This window comes from Durio zibethinus, chromosome 19, assembly GCF_047325235.1.
Source record: "Durio zibethinus cultivar Kanyao isolate XHJ-2024 chromosome 19, ASM4732523v1, whole genome shotgun sequence".
In the NCBI taxonomy this organism is placed as follows: Eukaryota; Viridiplantae; Streptophyta; class Magnoliopsida; order Malvales; family Malvaceae; genus Durio; species Durio zibethinus.
The window spans coordinates 23,070,016-23,089,463 of NC_143180.1; the positions used below are offsets into that span (position 1 = coordinate 23,070,016).

A 19,448-nucleotide genomic window follows, 5' to 3' on the forward strand; every position below is an offset into this window, starting at 1 on the left:
TTTAATTTTAATAATAATTGTAAATTAATCTTTTTATTTATTTGAAATTGTGAAAAGAAATAGATTATAATCAACCAATTGTAACTTTGTGTCAAAATTTTTTTTTTGAATTTACTTGTTAGTATCAATACTAAGTTAATCATAATGAAATAAGGCTAAGATTGAATGAATTCAATTTAATTGCTAATAATTTATTAATAATTTTAATTTGAAATAAAACCCTTCACTTATTGGAATTGTTATTTGAAAAGTAACTTATTGAAATGTGAGAATAAAAATCTAGAATTATTAAAATTTAAATTTTAATAATTAAAATTAAAAATCTAAAATTTCATCAATAAAATTGTTGGTAAGTTGATTCAATCAATTAATTTATCTATCAATATTTTTGATAAGGAGTGATCTTGATTCTAATAATGAGGTTGATCATCTTTCATTAGTGTTAAAAAAAATCTTTTAATAAAATAAGTAAGAAATTCTACAATATATCCTAAGTGGAGGAGCTATACATTCACTCTTAATATTTTATTCCAAAAAAACAAAAAGGTGTTAATTAATTACATACACTTGACAAAATTATGAGATAATTAAGCTAAGTTGAGAATTTTAGCATTATCACACAAAGAGCTGCTCTAAACAATAGATAAATTAATATGTTTAGATTTTTGGCCTACAGGATAGAGTTATTAGGAGGATATAGAGGTATTGGTTTTAAACCAAGATCCCTTCCAAGAGCAAATCTAGGAAAATAAAAAAAGGGAGCCAGATAACAAAGTTAAGAGGGAAAGAGGTCTCGTATAATATTTGGTGACACCAAGTACCATTTTAGAAAGGAGTTAAAAATTTTGAAGAGGAATGGCTTTGTTAGTATAAATGATATATCAATATTCATAAATTATTTCGGTTTAATTTAAATAAAATTTGAATTCGACTCAATTATTATCAAGTTGAGTCTGAGTTTAAATAATTTAACTTATTTAATAAGTCGAATTCGAATAACTTAATGCTTAATTTGAGTAGTTTATAAGACTAATCGAATTTTTAAATTTTAAATATTTTTATTATTTTAATTAAAAAATTACTATTTTACCTTTATATATATCAATTTGAGTTTGAACTCGAATTTCAATATATAATCAAACTTTGAATAGAGTATAAGAATTAAGTTTATTTTTTATTAAACGAGTCTAATCGAATGAGTTTAGTAATTTGATTTTTGTCTCCAGTTGAGTTTGAGCTTAAAAATTAAAATTTGATTAAGTTTAAACCGAGTTTTAAACAACAAATTTTAAATCAAATTCAAATTCAAATTCAAATTTCTCATTAACTTTGCTCAATTACATTTTTATGTGACCTTGCCTATCTCCCTCGGTTACACCTCTAATCTCCTCTCCTTGTTTTCATGGATTATGCATATCTTATGAAAAAGAAAAATGCACGGTTGCTTTTTTATGTGATATATAATCCTAAATTTCTCAACTAATTAGCTTAATTACATGTAGGTGGTGGTCGTGGTTTGGAAGGAGGTTGTGGTGGTGGTTTGAAAGGAGGTTGTGTTGGTAGCTTAACTGGAGGTGAAGAAGAATAAGGGCGTGAAGTTTAGCTATAATTTTTTGTGGGTCGGGTGTTGTTATTATCATTGGTGAAGGATGGGTTAGGGGATGAAATTGTGGTTTGTAATTCCTATGTAGCCTTATTTGTGGTTGCACTGTTGGTGATGCTGTTTTGATGATGATCCCAGCTCTCTCTCCATGAGTGGCTTGCTCCTCTTGAATTAATTAATGCTTTTCTTATTAAATCAAAATATTGATTAATTTTATCTTATTTTCTTATTAACATTGAAAACCTTGTCAAAGTCAACTTTCCATAATTTTCTTATTTAATTAAATATTGATTAACTTTTTTTTATCTGTTTTCTTATTAACTTTGAACTTTTTATGCTTTTTTTATTTTTTATTAAATTAAATAATTTATTTATTTATTTATTGCTATATTAAGATTACATTTTTATATCTATTAATCTATTAAAACAAACCTACTAATTAATTAATTATATGTATACTTGTTAATATGTAGGATCTATGGGATGTGGCATAGTGAAATGGCTGACAGCCACGTCTAGCTTCATGAAAACAGTTGGCACCTGGCGGCCATCTCTTGTTATTACCAACCCCCTGTTCCTATGTTTCAAAGAGCACAGGTGCATACCAGGTAATAAGAAAAGAAAAACAGAATTCAGCACAGAAAGGTTTTACATGACATACCAGAGGGGCTTCGGCTAGGCTGTGATAATCTCGACAAAGGTGTCTTTCAGTTACGGAGGGGCTGATGGTGGCTAGGGTGTTGTGTTTGATAGTAAGAGAAAGTGGCACTGGTGGAGGGTGAGTGGCCTTGTGATGGCTGGCAGCAACTTTGTGGCGGCAGAAGAGTGGAGTTTAGGGCTTAAACATAACAGGAAGCTGGCATGAAATTGGTGAACAAATTGCCTTCAATTGCCATTTCAATTGGAAGAATATTAAGCAGGGTGAAACTAACAAAACTCCTGCTTGAATAGTTTGAAGACAATGATGCATTGGAGCAGACTATCAATGGAGAGTGAGTATGATAGCTTTATATCTGTGAATTTAATCCTATTTTCTGTCAATTTATTCAACACTATATTCATTTGCTGATTTACTTTGATTTGATATTTATAATGTATCAATTTATAAGTATTTATACTAATATAATAAAGGACTCTCCTTACTGTTTCAGAAGTTTTGTTCCTTCAATTTCAAGTACACATCTTTAATGTCATTAAAAAAAATTGAAGGATAAATTGAGAAACCAAGAAAAGGTAGGAAGCTTTTGGAGAATGGGAGAAGCTTTTCAAGGAAACAAAATTACAATCTTTTTTTTTATTGAATTTCTTTCAGGTTTCTCTTTACTTCCAATTCTCTCATTTTGCTTTCTCTTCTATTTCTTTCACTTGTTTTAATTGTATTTTAATAAATTTAAAACATGTATTCTCTTCTTTTCTTTTTTTTTTTTTTAACTTTTCTATTTAATCTTCATTTAACTCTTTTAGTTTTTTTGTTATTTTGATTTCAATTTCTAGATTTAGAAGTTTCTAGGTAAAAAAGAGAGGAAAGACATTCATCGAGGTTATTGTATTTTTGAAATGATAGGTTTTTTCTAAATGTTAGTGTTATGTTTCGATCATCATTTTTTTTTTTATGCATATTATTTTTTGATAAGCTATGTTTTTCTCATTTACGTTAGGAATTGTAGGTTATGAATTTATTAAAGATTTCAGTTTTATGCATGTTGTTTTGTTGGTTTCTTTTGTTTTTTGATATTTGACCTTTTTTTTATATTTGACTTTGGATTTTCTGGTGTAGCTTTATTGCTATTGTTTTCAATCTTGATTTTACTCTTGAAATTTAAGTTCTTGATGTTTAAAGTTAGTGGAGTTTCTTTTTTTTTTTTTTTATTGATATTTGGTTTGGATTTTTTAAATTGTTGTTCAATTGCATGTGAGTTATTTTTGGCTATAAAAGATTTTATATTCTTCTTGAATTCCATCTTGTTTCAATTGTCAATGTAAACTGGTTTATGATTGAATCAATTTATATTAGAGTATATTTTGTTATAATCAGACAAGTGGCCCTGAAGCTGAAGCTGAAGAGATTAAAAGCAAAAGAAAAAGTTGAAAGGAAGAAAACTTACTCTACTTTTGAAAAACAAAAACTTAAAAAAAGAGTGCATTGGTCAAGGATTCTCACCATTCTTATCTTTGGAAAAAAATTTTCAAAAGCAAGCCCTGAAGCCAACTAGGCCTGAGAAGTAGGCCAACATCTCATTCAAGAAAAGCACTAAGTTGCCCACAAGTTATCCAATTCAGTTCAAGTCACAAGTATATGCTAATTTGATTCTTGCCATGGCTGATAATGATCATGTAAAAGCAACAACTATAGGTAAACTTGTGAGTTTCAATTTATCCTTTCACTAACCTTTTAAATACAAATTCAGTTGGTTGACAGGACAAGAAAGGAACTTAAGTCATAATTGTCTGTATTTTGCATTTAAGTGCCTACAATAGCCATTTGTGTTTGAATAGAATAAGAAGAATAGGCAAATTAGAGTTGCAATCCACATGAATCTAGTGAGAAGTTTAATGATACCGATTTGTTTGACATTACTATCCTAACATTTTTCAATTTCTAATTGGGGTGGATTATGTTGTTTTGTCCTTGCTTTTAGCGAACTTGACTGCATGGGTACTATAAACAATTGTGACAAATGAACAATAGGAACTTCTTCGCATGGTATTGACAATGTTTGATATGAAAATACCTCATAGAGTAGTAATGCTGCAATTGTTCTTTGAAGATTCTTCAATAAAAATAAAAAATTGGTGAACAGGCAAGGGCTAATATAAAAACACCTGATATTTTTTCTTGCTTAGTTTGATGTTATGGTCTGAAACATTCACTATTCTTACAAGATTTGTCTCTTCATCTAGAATTGATGTCTATTTGTTTCTCTATTAGAAGTTAGCTAATAGTTTCACTTGATTGCATCATTTCAAAGATTACAACTATTCATTTGTTTATGACGTGCACTAATGGTAATTGTTTGATCAAGTGTTGATTGCAATTGTAAACTATTGCATATGCTCAATTGCAATAGGCATGATTATTGAGATTGTGGTGATGTATCTAATCCAGCATCGACAGTATAAGGATGGAATTGACAATCTCTTGGTGCAAATATATAACTTTAGCTTACTTGCGCGATGAAATGCGGGCTTGAAATCTAATAATAATAATTTTATGATTCCTTAGCAGATTATGCATGGGAAGATAGCTACAGACAATTAAATTATAGATATGAGCTATCCCAGCAAATAAAATGACAGTACTAGCGGCTTCAGTTTCAGTTTCATTTATCCACATTGCATTGCCATCTCCATCTTCATGAATCAGAGCACTTCAAAATTTAATTGAGTAAAGTAGAGTTTAAACTTTAAGGTGATGTGTTTAGTACTCAAATATATTAATACTACTGAATTGAAGAGAAGTGAATAGATGCAAGCTTATCTCTTACTTAAATTTAATTTATTTTCAACTTTTTATCTTTGATAGCTAAATTTGTGGCATAGATAGCCTTTTTTTTTTTTTTTTCATTGTCATTGTTGGATTTACTTAAAGTGCTTATAAATTTTTGTTAATTTAGTTCTTATTCTAACTTTTTTGTTCTATTTTTAAGGTATTTTTTGTGTATTGAAAGTAGTTGATTAATTGGCTTGATTGTGTTATCAAATGTTTATATAAAATTTATAAAATATATCTATTTTTATATTTTTATTTAATTATAATTCATAAATAATTTTATAAAGTATTATTATATTCTTTTCTAAATGAAATGGAGTATTTTATTTTTTATGTGTATTTTAATATTCATATAATTATTTTAAAAATAAAATTTAAAAAGTTAGAAGAAAATGACAAAAATTATATAAGAGTATACTTAGATATTAATAAAATATGAAATATTAATTATTATTGATTGAATTTTAATTATTACAGACATAATTTCTTACAAAATTATAAATTAATTTTTAAAAAATTATTATTAAAATAATATTATTGATGGAAAAATATTTTTTAACAACAAAAATTTTTGACAATAAATTTATTAATAGAATTTTATAATACAAACTAAATTGTATTATCGACTACACTAATACCAAAAAAATTCTATAAGTAAATTCGTTGATAAAATATTTTTGGTAATGATTGATCATGTGGCTTATAATGTATATTAAGAATGTAAAATACATGCTTCGCCTATACTTATTTCCTTTTGCATTTTCAAATTAGTTATCTTTTTCATTTATTATATTTATACGTGACTACTATAAATATATGTTTTTTTTATTGTAATTAATTTGATATGCAATTTAAATTCAAAATTAAAAAAAAAAAACCCAAGTTCAAATATGAAATAAAAATCGATAATAATTTTAATTAATTATGGGTATACATTTTTATTTTAATTAATTTTCATACAAAAATATTTGGTTTGAACCAAGTTCAAACCAAGTATTTTTGTGTGTTCTAATTTTTGTTTAAGGCTTGCTCTATTGTGTGTTAGTTTATTATATGTGTTCGTTCCTTAACAAGTGATATCAAAGCGATGTTAGAGATGTGAAAAAAAGCAAATAGAACAAGCATGATTCGAGAAAGTGTTTGAGTTCCATGAAGATAGAATGTGTATCTCAAAATGTTTAAAGATATGTCTAGTATACCTAAGTTTGAAAATTTTCTTTATGATGAAAAGAGTAATTTTATGTTATGAAAAAGTACGATTCAAGATTTATTAGTGCAACAAAGGTTAGATAAAGCATTAGAGAATATTAAGCTTGAGGAAATGACTGATTGTAATTGGAATAGAATTCCAAAAAAAAAAGTTATTAGTACTATTGGATTGGCCCTAACCTCAAAGATAAATTATAGTGTGTTGACAAAGAATACTCCAAAGAGTTTATAGGATAAGCTTGAGGGTATCTACAAGTCAAAATTATTGACAATAGATTATTTTGAAGATGGATCTGTATTCTTTATAAAAAAAAAAGTACGAATCTCCATGATCACCTAAATGAGTTTAATAGGTTAGTTTTTCAATTGTTGGCTATTTCTATTTATGAGTTCAAGATAAAGAGAAAGCTTTAATTTTGTTGTCATTTTCGCCTAATCCCTATAGATCTCTAATTCATATTTTGTTGATAGGTAGGTTTACTTTGAAATTGGATAATGTAACTATCTTATTTCGTGAGAATGAAAGATTTATGGGAATTGAAAACTCATCACTTGGAGGAAGTGTATTAGCTATGGAGGATTTTGATTGAAAAAGGACTTAAGAGAGGACTGATGGATCAAGAAAAAGATCCAAGTCTAAAGGTAGAGATTATAGTGATATAGAATATTATTATTGTGGTAAAAGAGAAAAAATCTAAGTACATTACAAGAAGTAAAAAAGGATATAACTACTTTTAAAAGGGCAAATGAGGAGAATAAGTTAGATGAAGAGAAAAGTGACACTATGGCTACTTGTTTGATAATGGTCTCCTTTTGATGACTTGTGTAGATGAGACACAAACTTTGAAATATGATAAAGGTTGAGTTTTAGATTCAATTGCTTTTATTCACATCTACAAGGATAGGAGTTGTTTTATGGGGTTGGAAGAGAATGAGAAGTATGAATAATTGAGGATATTGTGGTTGCCATTGAAGAATCAAGGTGTTGGGAGTATCCACCTTAGATTTCATAATGATGCTATTAGGATTCTTCATCATGTGAGGTATGTATTGAGATGTAGCTGCAATTTGATTGCTTTGGATGAGTTAGTATCTCGTGAGTATATATACTATAAATGAAATGATTAGTGTAAAGTGAACAAAATGGTTGTGTGGTTCTACAAGGGAAGAGGATCAAGAATCACTTGTAAATTCTTGATGGGGGCTTAGTTGCTAAGAAAATAGAAGATGAATGCTTTCTAATTCTTATTGCAAAAAAAAAAAAAAAAAGATTGACAATTGTGTCAATTTTGCAAAAGCTATTGAAATGTTTAATGATTCAAATTAAGGAAAGATTTGTTAAGAATTTACGTTGAATTTTTATTCTCACATCTGGTTGTTAGATAAAATTATAAAAGTTGAGAGTTCATTTTGAATCTCATATGAAAAGTTTACTATAGTTATATGGGGTATCACACTTATAAATAAAATATTTTGATTTTAGTTGGTCATTTCAAATAGTTAGACATTAAAAAATAGTTAAGTAAGTAGGCTATTAAAAGCATACAATTGAGCTTTGGATTAAGTTTTGATTTAAGAGTTTTATGTGACTTTTTTCATTATAAAAGTCTCATAATTATAAAGATTTATTTATTAAGATTTATTTAAAATATGTCATCTTAAGTGGATTGAACTAATTGTATTTGTGTGTTTATTTTTATTTTGGACTTATTCTATTATTTATGTGTTAATGTGCTGCATGTATTTGTTTGTTTCCTAACATGTCCCTCACCCATCTTCTTCTTAGTATTAAAACCCATTAGCTTTTCATAATTAGAAAACAAAGCGACAGAAGACTCCTTATTGTTCTTTCATTCTTTAAAAAAAAAAAAAAATCCTAAACTCTATGAATCAAATGTCACGGGCCGATACTTAAGCTCTGACCCGTACGGCTCCAAGACTTGGGCATCCACTCATCCGATATCTCAGATCAGCTTAACTACAATGGTTTACATCTTTATGAGGTATTGTCCACTCTGACTCTCCTGACCTCATGGTTTTGTCATACAAAAAATGCCTCATAAGACAGAGGTAGTGTGAATCTTTATATACTTCAGTAACCTTCTTTTTATATTCGATGTGAGATTCAGGACTTCTCTTTAGGTCTGTGACACAAAAACAAACATCCAAAGACACTTTAATTTTATCAATCAAATTTAAAGCATATTTAACATCCCGTGTTGTTTTTTTATTTATCAAATGCTATTTTCTAAATTTAGAAAACAAAAGATCCGTTTGTCTTTTGATTTTATAAGCTTAAAATTTATTGACATATTTTGGTAAAACATTTTCCGCTAAAAGGCTCCATGTAAGCAATTTGGTGTTACCCCATGTGGCAAAATTTTACAGAGAATTTGACCAAATGACCATAATGAAATTAATTTAGAAAGGTTTGAGATTCAAATGAAACAATTGTGAGGTTAGAGATCAAAATGGAACTAAAATAAAAAGTTTAGGGTTATAGATATAATTTATCCTGTAAAAATATGCAGAAAATCAGGAAAGTGAAGAACCTTTTAATATGTAAAAATTGAGATTAGGATGCAACAAACTAGTTGGCAAAGGATCGAAGAACAAGGGTTCGATTTTCTGAAGCTGTTACTTTGTTATTACTTTTCTATTATTACTTTGTTAAATACTAAAAAATTACAATTTCATAATCATAAAAGTACTAAAAAAATTTAATAATAATAAAAGTAAGTACATTGATTAACCTTAATATTGCATTTCAAAGGTATCAAGGCAAACAACTTCAGGAGAAAAATAAATTAGAGGAAGAAAATAAAGAAAACTTTCTGAAAGCTGGTTGGAGAAAAGAAATTCAAAAGCAGTGGAAAAGGGGTAATCAAAACATTGAGCTGACAAGTAGAATGAGAAGGAAGATTGAGGGTCCATTTGGATTGGATGGACGATCAAATTAATTTTGATGAAATTAAAAATAGTGATAAAATTATTGTAACTGTACACTGAATCTGAAATTTTCAATAAAAAATTTATGCTATGTTTGATCAAATGTATATCACTAATTTTTCATTTAGCTTTTACCGGTGATTTTTGGAACTTAACTGCGACGTGCAGTTGCATGCAAATCTGAATCCACCATAAATGGTGCAATTAATCTTCTAATCCGTTGCATTGCACAGAAAGCCGCTTCAATTATACTTTCATTTTATTCATTTTTGATAACAGGTTAATCTCCGTTGATTCAGAAGTTTAAACCTCTCAAAAAACTTGTCATGATATTTTGACACCAGTAAATCAGGTCTAATTAAAGTCCCTGCAGTTAGTCAGTTACCATTCCAATTCCTATAAATTGTACCACTGCCTCATGCCTAAGCTGCAACAAATACAATTTAACTTTCACTGATTTTGTCACAAGTATTATCACTTTGTGTAGGAAAAAAAAAAATGAAGCGGTTTTCCTTTGTTGTTGCCTTATCTGTGGTAGCTCTTGTGATGCTGCTGTTTTCTGGTGAAACACATGCCAAGGAAGCCATCGTTTGTGATCCATTAATCGTGCTAGAAGCATGCTTGGAGTCGTTCTAGACGCCGGCCCCTCCATCTGACACTCGTTGCAGTGAGACGAGGAAGCAGATGCCATGCATTTGGGAGTATTTTAAGGAGTTTCCTCCACCTGAGGAATTGAAAGACGACTTTTTTGACCAACCCAACGTTAGAAAAATCTCTAGCGTTAATGGGGTTCAATTTCCCGATCTTAATCAGTGTCTAAAGTTGTTTAATTAGAATATTCACCATAGGATTGTGTTGCTGATATGAATAAATATGAATAATGATGAATGGAAGAAGTACGAGATTTGGAAATAAATTTAAAAATATAATAATGTGGGAACTAAGTTTTTCAAATTGCAATGGTTTGATAAAAAAACAAGTCACAAGCATCCTGAATTATTCTGATCAGTAGTTATATACCTTAATTTTCGGTTCCAAAATTTAACATTGTCTATATTTGAGATAAGAATGAAGTTTTTAGTTCGCATGGAAAATCATAATATTATCCAAGTGAAGAAAGCATAATATATGCAGAGAAGCCATCAAAGCATGAAGATAATTGAATATGAAACAAATACTTGTTTCATTTAAGCAAATAAACGACCTAAACAATACTCCAAAACCAGCTAAAAGAATGAAAAATAAAAAGGAATTTTAACAAAGTGCCATCCGTATAACATAGTATAAAAGAACTTTAATGGTATGATGTTGCTAAGCCCTAAGGATACTGGACGCAGTATTCTCTTACTGCATAACCAAATTGGGGATTGAGAGGAATAAACATTCTGGGAAAGCAATCCTCCTTAAGCTGCTTCATCGCAGCACAACAATCTGCATCAAGAACTAATTTACTACCGTTATGATATGCTTTAAAAATATCATCTACACACTTTGTTCTAGATTGTTGAAGTGCACACCAACAATCCCAATTTGCTCTCGCAAGAGGTGGCAATAAAGGTGAAACTGGGCAATCCCCAAATGAGGGAGCCGGGAATTCAGGAGGCGGAGATAGCTCGGGAGTTGGCGGAGGTGGCGGACTTGGTTGAGGCAATGTTGTTGGTGGCAGTTCTACAGGTGGACTGGCTGGAGGTTCTGGCAGATTTGGTGGTGGTAGTTTGGGAGGTGAGTTCAATGGAGGTTGTTGCTTGGGTGGAGATGGGTTGACTGGAGGTTCTACCTTAGGTGGTTGTGGTTTGGGTGGAGGTGAAGTCTTTGGAAGTTGTGGCTTGGGTGGAGGAGCATTGTTTGGAGGTTGTGATTGGGATGGAGTTGGCTTCTTTGGAGGTTGTGGCTTGGGTGAAGGTGGGTTGATTGGAGGTTGTGCCTTAGGTGGTTGTGGTTTGGGTGGAGGTGAAGTTTTTGGAAGTTGTGGCTTGGGTGGAGGAGTATTGTTTGGAGGTTGTGGTTGGGGTGGAGGTGGGTTCTTTGGAGGTTGAGGCTTGGGTGGAGGTGGGATGATTGGAGGTTGTGCCTTAGGTGGTTGTGGTTTGGGTGGAAGTGAATTATTTGGAGGTTGAAGCTTGGGGGGACGTGAATTTTTTGGTGGTTGGTTCACCGGAGGAGGTGGATTCTTTGGAGGTTGTGGTTTGGCTGAAGGTGAATTCTTTGGAGGTTGTGACTTGGATGGAGGTAGGTTAACCGGAGGTTGTGACTTAAGTGGAGATGAATTTTTTGGGGGCTGCGACTCGGGTGGAAGTGGGTTCTTTGGAGGTTGTGACTTGGAAGGTGTGTTCACTGGAAGTTGTGGGTTAGGTGAAGGTGAATTATTAGGAGGTTGCTGCTTGGGTGGAAGGGGATTCTTTGGAGGTTGTGACCGGGGTGGAGGTGTGTTCACCGGAAGTTGTGGCTTGGGTGAAGGTGAATTCATTGGAGGTTGTGGCTTTGGTGGAAGTGGGTTGTTTGGAAGTTGTGACTTAGGTGGAGGTGAATTTTTTGGAGGCTGTGGCTTAGATGGAAGTGTGTTCACTGGAGGTTGTGGAAGTTGTGGCTTGAGTGAAGGTGAATTCTTTGGGGGTTGTGGCTCGGGTGAAAGTGGGTTCTTAGGGAGTTGTGACTTAGGTGGAGGTGAATTTTTTGGAGGTTGCGGCTTGGATGGAAATGTATTCACTGGAGGTTGTGGCTGTGGTGAAGGTGAATTCTTTGGAGGTTGTGGCTTGGATGGAAGTGTGTTCACTGGAGGTTGTGGCTTGGGTTGAGGTGAAGTTTTTGGAAATTGTGGCTTGGGTGGAGGAGCATTGTTTGGAGGTTGTGGCTGGGTTGAAGGTGAATTCTTTGGAGGTTGTGGCTTGGGTAGAGGTGTGTTCACTGGAGGTAGTGGCATGGACGGAGGTTGTGATTCATCACCGCATCTACAAACACATGAACAACCATCAGGCTGTTCCATTGGTTCCTGAGCACTGCTATAACCTAACCCATCCTTCGACCATGATATACACAACACCAAAACGAGCAAGGCAACAGCTAAACTTCGCATCCCTTATTTTTTTCAACTCACTTATTTCAGTTTTTCAGTAAAGCTATTTTTATAGATGATGTTGTTTACTTGCTTTAAAATTTTACATTCATTTGGTTTCTTCAATATGAAATTGCAATCATCACCAGTTGGGATTGGTTTTGAATCTAGCAATTATGTTTTTATCTCTTCATTTCATTTTTCTTCACCTGAATTTATCATTTCGTAAATGTAATTATATTATTTATATGTATTTCTAATGATATTAATATAATCTATAATGTATATCTAATAATTTCCTCAGCTAAAATATTACTTCTGGCTTTGCTTTATCATCTAAAGATAACAACATGATTGATACTTCTACTCTCGTTGATACTATCTACCAGAGTCTAATAATAGTTTTGTTTAGATTATCTATAGGGAAATTCTTTAAATGATAATAACAAAATACTATGACTTTCTACATGATTTATCCAACATGATCGATATTTTTGAATAACTAAATTTCAATTTTGTTTAGATAATATATAGGGGAATTATTTAAAAATGTCCCACATGATTATCTCATCTAAACTTGAATCCACTTTTGGGCACGTTTGAGTTTCAAAAAAAATGTCTATATAGTGATTTTTGTTATTATTATTAGTTGATAATTAGTCAAATTAATAAAATAATTTTATTTGTAGTTCTGTGGTATCTAAATTATGATTCAAGGAATTATCAGTAATGAATTATGATTCAAGGAACAAAAAGTTTTGATGCAAACAAAATTTGGGGGCTCCTTTCATTTTCAACCAATGCTTAAACCAAACTTTCAACCAATGTTTAATGGTGTATTCAAGTCAAAGCACAGCTCTACCCCTAGACCCCAAACTTAAAATTCAACTCAAACTTAATTTTTTAATTTTTCATGTTCGAGCTCAGTTCATAATTTAATTAAACCATTGGAACTTAATTCAATGCATTCAATTAAGCTTAATAAATTATAAATATTGACATTAAACATTAATTTTTTTATCTTTTGTATATATATTAAATATATTAAAAAATAAAAAATTGATTAAACTCGATTAAACTCACCAACCTTTCTAATGAGGTATTAAACTATTTAAACTCGCTTAACTCATTACTCTGGTTCGAGCTCGATAATGAATAAATGGAATTCAAATTTTTTTAAATTGAGTCTGAAAAGCTCACGAGTAGCTTGACTTGTTTACACTTTTGGCCACTATACTACATCAATTGCTCATAAAAACAAGGTGAAGCATACATTCAAGCATTCCAAGTAAACTTTAATTTAGGTTTCTGGCCAAAGATGGGGGGAACAGATCACCGATGTCTGTAGAAGTGAGTTTCTTAAGAAGTGAAATAATTCATGAGGAAGTAAGAAGCTTACCTTTCCAATGATATTGATTCCGATTTATCAGAGGTCAAACAACTGCATATTCTTCATTAAACACGCCTTAGGATACAAACAGGATCAAATGATGCAGTCACTTACAAAGATTTAAGGAAACAAAAATTTTGGTGGTGTAAAGGGATAAAGAAAAACTGAGCCTAATAACTCATCAAGTAAATTAACCATCCGTTAAACCCTAGGTCAGATGCAAATATCTACTAGCTTAATTACTTGATGATGTTCTAATCATGTCCAAAAATTCAAATGCCAACGCCTACGTGCAATCTCTAATGTCGGATCCATCTGTCTTAGGCTCTTTGCATGCTTATGTTAGGATCCCTTTAAGGATCCCACGACCTTTGTGGCTATGTGAACTTATGTTCCCTAAACTAACTCTTAATCCATCTCAGACAAGTTAAATTTTTGGACAATGGGAATACATACTAAGGCGTTACCATGGCTCAGAGTTATTGCCAAGAAAATTTCTGCTATAAGATGGTTGGGTCCAACCTTCCTCCATTGCAATGAGATTGAGACGCAAAAGCAATCTCTGAACAGCATCTTCTTCTAGGATGCTAATTGAATTTGTTGACTGACATTGTGAGGAAGAACTCTGCAATAGTTTATTAAACCTCATTATCCCAGTCCATAAAAATTGAATTAAAAGTCATATATTTCGTCACATTGTAAAATTTACCTTTGTGTCTTGATACAACTTGAGATGTTTCAGAGCCTGCCCATATAATCCACAATGGTAGAGGAGAATGCTGTAATCTCTCATTTCCTTTGGATCAGTTTTTAGAAGAATAAGACGTTCGCATGCTGCAAAAAGAGTAACAATTTCATAATAAAAGTATGTTAGCCTCAATATTGCATTTCAAATGTATCAGGAGAAAAAGACATTAGAGGAAGAAAACAACGAAAATTTTCTTAAATAAGGTTGGTGCAAAGAACTTCAAAAGCAGAGGAAAAGGACAAAGAAAGTAAACAGGGTAAGCAAAACAATGAGTTGACAAGTAAAACGAGAAGAAGATTGAATGCTTAGACTGGAAATGGTGCAAATAATCTTCTAATCCTTTCCATTGCAAGGTAAGAGGACAAGAGAAGACAAGCACAAACAAGCTTCAACAAACCTTCCATTTTATTGATCTTTGATAACAGCAATTCAAAGAGCTTTTTATATTTTTGCCAACAAACTCTTCTCAATTTAGAGTGAATGGTTTAACGTTTTCCCACCTGCCACCCCTGTACTTTTTTTCCCCAGATAGGACCTTAAGTTTAGCTACCACTCACAAAAGCACTTCCATTTTATTGATCTTTGATAACAGGTTCATCCCAAATGACACAAACCTATCCTATCCATATGTTCCACAAAGTCCCCATTTCTAACTCCAACGACATACTAAAATGAGGCAGACAATATTCCTATTTCCTTTTTTTTTCTTAAAAAGAAAAAAGAATAAATTATACCAATTCTCAGATTAAACTCATGTACCATACGTAGGACAGTTGGCTGGAATGTGCCAGGTTCAGGGTAAACTGGATTCTGGTTGTTGACATTACAAGTCAATCAGGTAGGACAATTGGGGTTTCATGCCGGATTGCATCAGGTTATATTGATTCGAATATGCTTTTTTTTTTTTTTGAGATAAATGAATTTTATTCACCCAAAAGAAGCAGAAAACTCTACTACAGTGATACAAAGTGCAGCTAAAAGCAGCACAAATTACAAGCCAACAACATTCAATCAAATAGAAATGTGACAAACAGAAAATCATGAGAGAGCAAGTCCACAGTTTGACAAAAGATTCAAATATGCTTTTGTTGCCTTCCTAGAGAATGAACTTCTTCTCAAATATTCTGCTTGGCCAGGTTTGGGCTATGTTGAGTCAGATCATTCACTTTTTGAGTTAGATCTGAGTTAGGTTGGGTCAAAAGGAATCAGGTTAGTTTTGCCACCTCTAGACTATCATCTTCTAATATAATATTACTAAATTGAAACGAAATTTACTCATGCAGCAACATCTTCTAGATACATACCAGACAAGGCACGCCTCATATCCCCAAATCGCACACTGGTCCAAACACCCCGCTCTAGCCTATGTTGAGCAGCCTTTGCGGATGCAAGCTGATAGCCGCTACAAGAAAAGAAATGTGAAATTATAACCTAGAACCTCAAAAGTACATATAAATACAAGATTAAATTGCAGTACAGATCAAATACCTCTCTTGAATGCCATTAAATTTATCTATACAGTTAGCAGCGTGTGCTGCCCTTAAAAATAAACTGTCAGCATGATCATGTTGAAATGGCCAGAAAGCATCCTTCAAATTTCTTAAAATCTGCAATCAAGAAACAATGAGAATGGAAAACCAAAAAAAAAGGAGAAAATGCAATACACATTACATAAATAAATCAAAGAAAAAAACCCAAGTAGAATATATATTGAAGATAAATGTCCATGAGTACCCAAAAAAGAAAAAGATAATTTACCCACAAGACAAATGTCATATTGGAACTTCTCATGTAGAATATAAACAAAGTTAAACCAAATTACCACACAAGTTATGCTAACACTTAAATGTAGTTGAAATCCAAAAAATGCAACATTTAACTTCTCATGAAACACAGAAGAAAAAGACTTGCAAAAGAGAAGGAAATAATTAATCAAATAATTTGCAATCATTTCACATATTAGTTTCTTCTATTCTTTGAACTGTAAAAAGCACATGCAGATAAAGTAGAAAGTTGACATCCAAGTTATCATCCATTTTTTCAACTCATATTCCGCTTGTCCCATGTGATAGAAAATCTATGAAAGTGAAAAAACACAAAACAAAGATACGGTAAAAACTTATTGGAAAAATCAACATCTAGCATTTGCTCTTTCACTTCACTTATATAGGATTAATATATAAAAATGTAAGAAGTAAGTAAATAAATAAATAAAAGAGCCAAGTGTATAAATGTCACCTTTTCCAATAGCATTTGTACGGTCATTATGTGTGGCTGATCAGACTCTTTGCTTTTTTGCTTATGATAGGCTCTAGGAAGACTATGAATATCATGTGGAAAAAATATCTCAACATCAAAATCCAGAAGGCCCCACAAGCGAAGCATTTTCAGGATCTCTGAATGTAAGAGAGAAAGCAGTACAGAAGAACCTGAACGATGTGTCAAAACCTGCTCAAAGTTAAGATTAATGAACAAAACAGTCCCTATACAATGGTATACCCTTCAGAAGAAAATATAAAATTATATGATAGCAGGCTTTATTTCATACCGAGTGAAGATAAAGGGCTCGCGGCTCAGCTTGATTATTGGCACTAGATCTTCGGAAGCCCTAAGAAGAAGTTAATGGATTGACCAATTAGAAAAAATGATTGCATTAATAGTTAAGACACTAGGTTACTGGTGTTAAAATAATTAGATTGATTTGCAACTAAAGAAGACAGAACTCTTCATTTCAAAAATAAAACTAAAAAAGCATAAAGGCTACAATGTTCATTACAACACATTCTACACATGACATTTACTGAAGAGAAAAGTTTTGTTACCAAAATGTTGCATTATTTCTTGAATCCAATGGAGTTAATATTAGTTAGTCAGTAGAAATGAAAAATATTTTGTTATAGTCAATCGACTTGAAAAGACATTAATAACATTTCCAAGAATAAGACATTATGTTATGAGTACCTTTTTGACATATAAATATTTCTCTATGCTCTCCAAAAAATTCTCCGGTGACGACCTACATGATGAGTTATAGTGAGGGCAGTAGCCCATGGAAAGATCATCCAATCTTTCAAGGAAAGCATCCACTGGCAAAGGAACAGAAGAGTGCGAAATGAGAGAATCGTCCTCTGCTGCTATGTAAAGAGCTGTTCTCCCCAGATCAAGACATCTATTTATGCTGATACTTGTTTCTCTCTCGATAGCAGATAATTTTTGAATTTGTGAAATGAAACCCTTCCTTGCCTCCTGCTCAAAAATCAATTAAAATTAAAAATGTTCCATGCAAACCTTAAAAAGAGTAACAAGCTCAACTCAATATTTCACAAAAATTGCCATTGAACTAAACTCTCGGGTTTACACCATTGGACTTGAATAAAAAACCAAGACATAAATCTCAACCGCCATCTACAACCTTCAAAATTGAAAGTTTCAAGTTCTAATTGTTGCAATGTCCCTTAAAGATTTGTATTTTAAAATCACTGCACGGTACACACTTTCCGAAAGGATTTTGTTTTATTCAGCATGCATTTTTTTTCTTACCATTTATGGCATGTCAGGGTGGAACTATTAAAAAAAAAAAAAAAAGAAAAGGAAAATTGAATAAACTTAAAATTTACTGATTAAAGCAAATAGATTAATTTCAGCAACACAAAATTCATCATATGTATATCAGTTCTTGACAGATAATTCTTTAAATTATAACAAGAAAAATACCGAATAATCCACAAAAAATCAAATTACCATAATTGAATATTCTTCAAAACTACTAATGACGCAAAAAAAAAGTGAATTCATTTCAAAATTTTCCAAATTAAAAACAACGAATAAATTAAATTTAATAATCTTTGAAGATTTTAATAATCAAACATATTTCCAACTGAATCTAAATAAAATTTCTACAATTACACATTCTTTAAAATGAGATAAAGGCCAAAATAGGAAATTCATATAAAAAATTTCCTGAAACTGAAAAAAATATCATAGATTATGGAAGAAAAAGAGAGAATATTAGTACTCTGGCGTGACAGGTGTCCATTCCAGAAGATTCAAGAGCATCATGCAAGGCGAAGTTGAGATCGGTGGGAGAAGCGTGTTGAGGGGATCCGCGACGGCACACCACACGGTAAAAAGGTGGAGATAACGGAGGGAGGGAAGGACATAATTGAGATTTGGAGAATTTAGAAGGAGAAGGTTTGGGAATCCAAAGAGACAATGAAGAAGCAGTGGCTATTGAAGAAGCTGAACTCATCGCTGGCTCGTTAGAGGAAACTTTGGATATTTTTTCTTCTTTAATTCGACGTGAGTGAGACATAACAAAGTACCAAATCTATCAATTATGAAATGAGCAAAATATCTAAATGATTGATCTTGAAATTTTGTTGACAATTGGATCAAAAGATTTTTCTTGAATTTTGGTAAATAAAGACAATTGATTAATAACAAAAAATATCTAGAATTGTACTATATTTTAATTCTAGCACGTTGGCGTTTCTTATTTGTACGGAAATTATTGGTCGGCACTTGAAAACAAAAGAAATAATTGGAAGCTAATATTTTTTATTTTTATTAAAATTATAATTGAATAAAATATAATAATTTACATATAAATTTTATTTATTTTATATTAAATATATGTAAAACACACAATAAATATATATATAATTTAAAAATTTTCGTTTTGAAAAAATTAAACATGAAATTTTTTTTATTTTATCAAATTCATATAATTTTTTTAAATTTTAAATCATATTATTTTTTTATTTTTTTATCATACCATAATATTATATTTAAAATTAAAATATCAAATACTTAATAATTATTAATTGACTTTTAGATCAAATCATATGATATTAAAGTTAACAATTAAAAATTATAAATTCAAAAAAAAAAATGTATACACGTAATGTACTCTAGTCAAATAAATGTAAGAATAAAGAGAATGAAAGATGTGAAATTTCAAAAGAAAAAAAAAATCTAACCGAACTACTATCACGCACGTGGCTGGGT

The 19,448-nt window shown here is 31.2% G+C and overlaps 2 protein-coding genes across 3 annotated transcripts; both read right to left on the reverse strand.

Annotated features, from left to right (window-relative positions):
- Nucleotides 1-10,410: 10,410 nt before the first annotated feature.
- LOC111309644 (uncharacterized) lies at nucleotides 10,411-13,809 on the reverse strand. Of its 2 annotated transcripts, XM_089748841.1 has the most exons (2): nucleotides 13,703-13,809; nucleotides 10,411-12,199 (listed from the first exon to the last, which is right to left on the reverse strand). In XM_089748841.1, exon 2 carries the CDS (start codon nucleotides 12,169-12,171, stop codon nucleotides 10,570-10,572), a length of 1,602 nt encoding a protein of 533 aa, XP_089604967.1. In that variant the 5' UTR covers nucleotides 12,172-12,199; nucleotides 13,703-13,809; the 3' UTR covers nucleotides 10,411-10,569. The 2 variants fall into 2 exon arrangements, with proteins under 2 accessions (XP_089604967.1, XP_022764378.2); XM_022908643.2 differs by lacking the exon at nucleotides 13,703-13,809 and having other exon boundaries at nucleotides 10,411-12,946.
- LOC111309969 (uncharacterized) lies at nucleotides 13,679-18,936 on the reverse strand. The gene is made up of 8 exons (XM_022909006.2): nucleotides 18,457-18,936; nucleotides 17,403-17,687; nucleotides 16,990-17,049; nucleotides 16,680-16,889; nucleotides 15,930-16,048; nucleotides 15,746-15,843; nucleotides 14,403-14,527; nucleotides 13,679-14,318 (listed from the first exon to the last, which is right to left on the reverse strand). Exons 1-8 carry the CDS (start codon nucleotides 18,751-18,753, stop codon nucleotides 14,157-14,159), a joined length of 1,356 nt encoding a protein of 451 aa, XP_022764741.2. The 5' UTR covers nucleotides 18,754-18,936; the 3' UTR covers nucleotides 13,679-14,156.
- Nucleotides 18,937-19,448: the final 512 nt, after the last annotated feature.

Bases quoted from the DNA above. Each gene is read 5' to 3' on its own strand.
- LOC111309969 (XM_022909006.2), bottom strand. From the start codon at position 18,753: ATGTCTCACTCACGTCGAATTAAAGAAGAAAAAATATCCAAAGTTTCC. The intron at 16,049-16,679 runs GTGACATTTATA...TCTTGATTGCAG, and splicing joins TACAAATGCTATTGGAAAAG to ATTTTAAGAAATTTGAAGGA. The intron at 15,844-15,929 runs GTATTTGATCTG...CTTTTCTTGTAG, and splicing joins TTTAATGGCATTCAAGAGAG to CGGCTATCAGCTTGCATCCG.
- LOC111309644 (XM_022908643.2), bottom strand. From the start codon at position 12,324: ATGCGAAGTTTAGCTGTTGCCTTGCTCGTTTTGGTGTTGTGTATATCA.